The sequence below is a fragment of the Mustela putorius genome, unplaced genomic scaffold, assembly GCF_011764305.1.
Source record: "Mustela putorius furo isolate JIRA1106 unplaced genomic scaffold, ASM1176430v1.1 tig00000743_pilon_pilon_pilon, whole genome shotgun sequence".
NCBI lineage: Eukaryota > Metazoa > Chordata > Mammalia > Carnivora > Mustelidae > Mustela > Mustela putorius.
In genome coordinates, this window is record NW_025421464.1 from 106,365 (window position 1) to 113,275 (window position 6,911).

Here is a 6,911-nt window from a genome sequence, read left to right on the forward strand (position 1 = left end):
GTTTGGCTGGTGGGAGCAGGCACTATTCTCAACCCTGTGCTGAGTGGAGGGCATCTTTCTGTGCTTGTGTGTGAGGTGCGGGGAAACGACCTGAGGCCAGGGAACAAACTACCAGAAAGGATTAGAGTGAACAGACCTGACTGGCTCACATCATGGTGTTTGAGGGCAGATGCTGTTGAACTTCTTGGAACTAAGAGCTCCATAGACAAAAGAAATCCCTAGGACTGAACATGAGGTATGACTGTGAGGCGGTTCCTGGGCTCCTAGCACAGGCCTAGCCAAGGACAGGCAGGAAAGGTTTTTAGAATTCCACATCCCCTCCCCACATCCTCTTAGAAGAAAACATCTGCCTCACCTCCCTACTCCCCCACCTCACTGGCAACAGAGAAACACCATGATATCCTGCAAACTTATGTCTTGAGGTGAGATGGAGTCATCCCTCTGATGGTCACATACATCAAGGGGAAAGTTGGGGCACAAAGCTGATGACCTACAATGAGCAGAACTTTAAGTCACCTGATCTGAGTCCAGATCCTGTTCATGATGCCAACTGAATATATGGTCCTCTCATGTTTCTGCCCCCATCAGTTTTCTCATCTGGAAAATGGTGGTAACAAGAATAATACCTACCTCAGGGAGTTCTTGAGGGGAGCACCTGAGATGATGTTCATAACCCGGCTGTGAAAGAACTTGCATGAGAGGCCTCAGCCCTCTTTCTCGATGTCCATTTAGAGGTAAAACTCAGCAGTTCAACCCCCAAAGTGGTTGACCCCTGAAAATAAATATAATATTATATGTCAACTGTACTTCAAACTTTAAAAAAATGTTTTTAAAGTTATAGAACTGTATATAGTACAATTTCTGGTATTTACTGTATGTAAATAATACTTCAATAAGGTAGTTTTAAAAAAAAATAGAGGGGTGCCTAGGTGGCTTAGTGGGTTGGGCCTCTGTCTTTGACTCAGGTTGTGGTCTCAGGGTCCTGGGATTGAGCCCCACACTGGGCTCTCTGCTCAGTGGGGAGCCTGCTTCCCCTCTCTCTCTGCCTGCCTCCCTGCCCACCTGTGATCTCTGTTTGTCAAATAAATAAATAAAATCTGGGGAAAAAAATGAATTCACGTGGCTGGAGGGGAGGCACCTAGGTGGCTCAGTTTGTAGAACACATGACTCTTGGTCTCAGGGTTGTGAGTTCAAGCCCCATGTTGGGCATAGAGATTACTTAAAAATAAGAAAATCCAAAAATTACAATTTTTGGAGGACAAGGGGAGATGGAGAGGAGAAGGGAGTTGAGGAAAATTGGAATGGGAGGTGAACCATGAGAGACTATGGACTCTGAAAAACAATCTGAGGGTTTTGAAGGGGCGGGGGGTGGGAGGTTGGGGGAACCGGGTGGTGGGTATTAGAGAGGGCATGGATTGCATGGAGCACTGGGTGCAGTGCAAAAATAATGAATATTGTTACGCTGAAAAGAAATAAAAAATTAACAAAAAACAAACAAACAAAAAAAAAAAAGGTCATATAAGACAATATTCTCACTTGGGAAAAGAAAAAGAAGTCACAGAAAGCAGGGAGGATGTTTACCCTGAATATCACAGCACACGCATTTTGTGTGATATATTTGAGTGCTGAGAGCAGGGGCTCCAGAAACAGACTGTCCCCTTCTTACTGGATGAAGTGTTAGTTTGGGTGACCATAACAAAGGGCCACAGACTGTGGTTTGAACAACAGGAAAGCATTTTCTCTTCCTTCTGGAGGCTAGGAGTCTAGGTGAAGGTATCAGCTGGATTGGCAGCCATCTGCCATCTTCTCTCTGTGCCTCCACGCGGGCCTCCCTCTATGTGTATCTGTGTCCTCATCTCCTCTTCTTATAAGGACACCCATTATATCGGATTGGGGTCCACCCTCATGCTCTCATTTTAACTGAATTGCCTCTTTAAAGACCCTGTCTGCAAACGCAACCACATTCAGAGGTATTGGGGGTTAGGATTCCACCGTGAATTTGGCCATTCAGCCCATAAGTAGCGATCCTGGGAAACTTACCTAACCATCTGGGAGGATAGTAATATGGCTGCCCACATCACAGGAGCATTGGGAAGAATAAATGGTCATACATGTAAGACTTGGCACATGGTGGGCACTTAAGTGCCATCTATAATTTTTATGTTCTCCATCTAATACCTCCGTTCTGTCTCTCCAGCCAACCTCCCCATCTTTTGCACTTTCCTCCCCTGACAATATCCCTCCAGCATCCTGATCAATTATTCCTGGTCAGCTAATGCCTAGATGGGGTCAAGCTCCCCTCTGAGGGCTCCAGGTCCTTCCTGCTCAGCACAAAGACTTTCTTCTTCTGTTGTAGGAGCAAAGGGAGTGAGTGGCAGGTGCTACAGCCCAAGGGCCCCATGCTGGTGACAGAAAGTAAAGCACTCCTACTGTGGTGGACGGTGGATGGCTCTGACACTGATGACATCCTTAAATGGATCAAGGTGAGCCATCAGCACCGGCAGATTTGTAACTTCAAACATGGCTGCTTTCCTGGGGTGACACCAGTGATCCAGGAGACACTGGAGCCACTTGGTTGTGACTGTTCCATCTATATCCACAATGTCCCCAGCCAGCATGCTGGAAGCTACCACTGTGTGGGGGTTAGTGACTTGAGTGAGAAATCAGAAAAGGTCCTAGAGGAGGGCACCTCCATGCTTGTGAATGTTGAGTAGCAGGCTCTGCAGGTCCAAGCACCCTGTTCTGATCTACATCCCTTTACCCACAGCCATGCTGTGCACACGAATCCCAGCGGCACATGAAATAAGTGTGTCGCACTCACATGTGTACAGGCAGCAGGAGGGGTTCTGCCCCACGTGCCTCGTTCCAGGGCCATGTCTTTTTGCAGCTATCCAGAGTACATCTGTGTCATGGAAATGGCAGGAACAAAGAGGACAAGTCCCAATACCCCCAAGCATGTTTCTGGCTTCTAATCACATCATGTCCACTAACAGCCCATTGGCTAAAGCAAGTCACGTGATTAAGCTCAAAGTCAAGAGATCATGATATATAACCTTCTTCCCACCTCAAGACCCTGGCAAGAGTATGACTGCACCATACCGCCAGGACAGTCAAGAGCTAGGGCTGATAATTTCATCTACTGCACTCCCCACATTATCAGTCATAATATCTCTAAGTCCAGCAGCGGTGACCTGGGTACTCAAATCCTGGGTCTGCCATTCAATGAGAGTATGTTCTTAAATCGATCACTTCAATTCTATATAATTCAAGTGCTTAACTTGCAGAATAAGTGACATTCCTACACTGAAGGTCATTCGGGTGATGAACTAGAAGAATGGATGTTTGTGGAACTACCCTGTAGACTGCTGACAGGCAGAATACCTGTGGCAGGTGGCTGGGGGCAGGGGAAAAGGTGCATTTTCACTTGGTGCAAGCATGTCTGAAGGGCTTCCTGGGATCCTTCCAAGCTGAGACAGGAGCCTTCTCTTGGTCCTACAGTCATCTAGGTTTCCGATCTCAGGGGGATTTTCTGGGCCATCTCCACCACCAGACTGAGAACTCCTCCTAGCAGGGTATCTGTTCCACCTAACAGGGTATCTGTGTGCCCTGCTGAGCTTCATTTTTCCGGATCTTAACATCAGCACATAAGAGGTACTGAGAACTTCTCTACTGAGTGAATCTACTTGAGAGTAATGGCAGGATACAGAGGAAGTCACTGAGTTGAGAAATCAGGGAAGAGGGGAGAGAGGGCAGATATGAGGGAGGTCATGAGCGGGCAGCGGAGGAAGAAACAGAATACAGCAAGGCCCCTCTCTTTGGCTTCAGGAGCCAGGGACCCAGACCCAGACCTCTGGATCATCCAGCCCCAGGGGCTGGTATTGGCAACCACTAGAGACACTGTATTCCTGAACAGCACAGTGCTTGGAGATAGTCCCCCAGAACCCATTAGGTGCTTTTGGGGGGCTGGCCTAAGCTGGGAGGCCATTTACAACTTTGAAGGTATCTTCCACCCCAACATGACAGCAGTCTAGGACTCCAGGAGGGATTTTAGCACTCTTCTGCAAGGTGCCTCCACTGAGTAGGTAGGCAACTACTACTGTGCCAAGTTTCAGAGAAAACTCAACGGACAATACCTGTCTGGACAGGGCACCAAGCTGAGAGTAAAAGGTGAGACAGGTGGTTTAGGGAGCATCAGGGCGAGGGGGGAGGTGTCAGGGAACTTTCAGGGAACTTTCTGTCACGTCCCAAATAAGTCAGCTGTTCTCAGCCTCCAACCTTTACACAAGCCATTTCCTCTGCCTGGAATTCTTTCTCCCTCTCTCTGGAGAACTCCTACTCGTCCTTCAAGGCCCAGCACAAATAGCCCCTCCTCTGTGAAACCTTCTGCTTCTCCCAGGCAGAGTTAATTTCTTGCCATGCTGGGCTCCACAAAACTTTGTATATAGACCACCAATGATTTAACTTCCTCTCTTCACCGCCTTGCACTGTACTAGGTGTTATAGATCCCACAATGAATCAGACATTGTCCTTACCCCAGAGATGCTCCCACAGGTCTAACTATAGTCCCTCATAGTTGCAGGGTTTGACTTCTAGCCCCCAATCCCAGGCAGACTCATCTCGATGACCCTAAGTCATAGCATAGGGGCTCAGGAAGTGGCAGGACAGAAAAGAAATGGGAATGAGAGACTGTCTCCCTTCTTTGCAACAAACTGCACTTCTCCCCAAGAGACATAATTCAGCATGAGCATGTAGACAGGATGTTTCTATCAGGTAAATGTACCTATCTGCTGTGAAGGTAACTAGTCCCCACAGACAAGGGCAGTCAAACATGGCTTGGCCGTGGGAAGGGAACAGTCCGACTTCTAGGGTTATCTGACACCAAGAAAATAGTCCCAGGACTTCTTCTCAACTGCAGAACCAGGAAAACAGAGATCCATGTTGAAGCTCAGTCAAAGAAAGGACTCTCTAACAACCAGTGCTGGCTGTTCAGAGGGCAGTCTTGCTTGAGAGGTAGTGAGCCCCCCATGAGCCAGGGCAAGGATACAGCATGAAACTATATAACACAGCACTGGAGAACATGGCTTTGTAGACAAGCATTCTGGGTTGAGCCTCTTTCTAGCTGTGTGATTGTGGGCAGGTTGCCTCGCTCCTTAAATAGTTGTTGTCCTGCTCTGTGTACTAGAGGGGAGAAAGGATAAGAATCAGAGAGCCTACCTCACAAGATTGTATGTAGATCTGATAAGATTTACACATGCCAAGTGCCCAGAACCATGCATGTCACATCACCTCTTAATACTCAGGGGCACTTGCTACTGGGGTAAGGTTGGGGGTGAGACTTGGGGTAGCAGCCCCGGATGCTCCCTATTGCTCAGCCCTGTTCCTGCCATTCTTGGGAGCGAGACCACCTGGTCCCATCACTTCTCTGACATATATATCCCTAAGCAAATCATATCCCCTCTCTAAGTCTGCCTCTTTATCTGTACCAATACATTATTATCCTACCTTGCAAGATAAGTTTAAGGATTATATTAGGCAATTAGGAAATACTTAGCTCAAGGTCTAGGGGAGAGGAGCTGAGCAACCAATAAATGAACCCAGTTTTCTATGACTGTCGGAAGTCAGGAATGTTGTCAAGATGATTAAGCGTACAGGTAGGATATTGGGCAAAGCCTCTTCAGATCCAGGACAGAAGGAGGGGAGGTCTTAGATCTCTTCTCTCAGTGTAGAGAGAATGTGGCCCCGTGGCTTGTAGCAGCTGGGCCAGATTTCCCTGTGAGGACACTGAGGTCTGGACTATTGGGGCCTCACCCAGGCTCCTTCCTAAGCTCTCCCCTGTGTCCTCCAGACCTCCTGTCTATGCTCACACTCTGATCCTGCAGCTGAAGACAGTGATCTTGGCTGCACTCCTGCTGGCCCTGGCTGCCTGCCGGAGGAGGCCCTGGCAAGAAGACATCAAGACGCCAGGCCCAGCAGGACAGAGCCCCCTTTAGCATGGGGCGTGGGCCATGGGTGAGAGGTCAGCCCCAGAGTGGCTCCTCTGAGTCGGGAGAGAGGCCAGAGCTCCCCAGCCATTTCTCTGCCTCTGATCTCAACCTCTAGATGTTCCCCAGGTCTCATGCCAAGTGCCAGGATCTCTACATCTGGTTTCCACTCACCTGGTGAAGTTCTCCACTGGGCACTGCTTGGGCTCCCTTCTGGTGTGCGTGTCTCCTTTTGCAGCCCATGCAAGCCCTTCTTGTCCTTCAGGGCTTTGCCTGGCTCTCCTCTCAGGGTCCTTGCTCCTGCTACAACCCCTTCTGGAGTGGCTGCTCCCGTCTTCCCCTCTCCACATTTTCTCATGCAGCAAGATCCAACTCAGAGACTTTCTGGAAGTTTTTCCTAAGCACCTCTGAGCTTGCAGAGCCAGACTGCCCAGGTCCTCCACTTACATCCTTCTCTCTCCATTTCCCGCCTTCTTTCCTTCCCCACCATGGCTGGCTTGGGTGGCTATAACAGTTAAACACAGGTTTGGCAACTTTTACAAAACTCTTAAATCACAGTGGCTTAAGCCAGAAGAAAATTGATTTCTCTAGTAATAACCAAGCATAGGCAGGCCAGGCAATAGTGGATTCCTTCCTCTTGTGGCTACCAGGTCCACATCCCAGGCAGCAAGTCTAGGGAGGAAGGCAGGAAAGAAGAGTAGGACCCTCCCCTTCAAGGGCACAGCTGAGAACTTGCTCACATCACCTCTAATTGGCTGGAATGTGGTCACATGGTCACAACTAGCTGCAAGGAGGGTTGGGAAATGTAGTCTTTATTCTGGCAGCCCTGTGCCCAGCTGTCATTCTTCACTAAAGGAACCAAAGACCAAATGTCAGTAGATAACCAGTAATGCCTACCTCAGTGGCCAGAGGCAGCTGCTTCCTTGCTCT

At 48.8% G+C, this 6,911-nt stretch overlaps 1 protein-coding gene across 1 annotated transcript; it reads left to right on the forward strand.

Moving 5' to 3' along the window:
• The first annotated feature begins 230 nt into the window (after positions 1-230).
• Positions 231-5,990, forward strand: SIRPB2 (signal regulatory protein beta 2). Its single transcript, XM_004828330.1, is given in 4 exon segments — positions 231-235; positions 2,357-2,704; positions 3,824-4,210; positions 5,846-5,990. Coding segments are annotated over 4 exon segments (885 nt in total).
• The last annotated feature ends 921 nt before the right edge of the window (positions 5,991-6,911 follow it).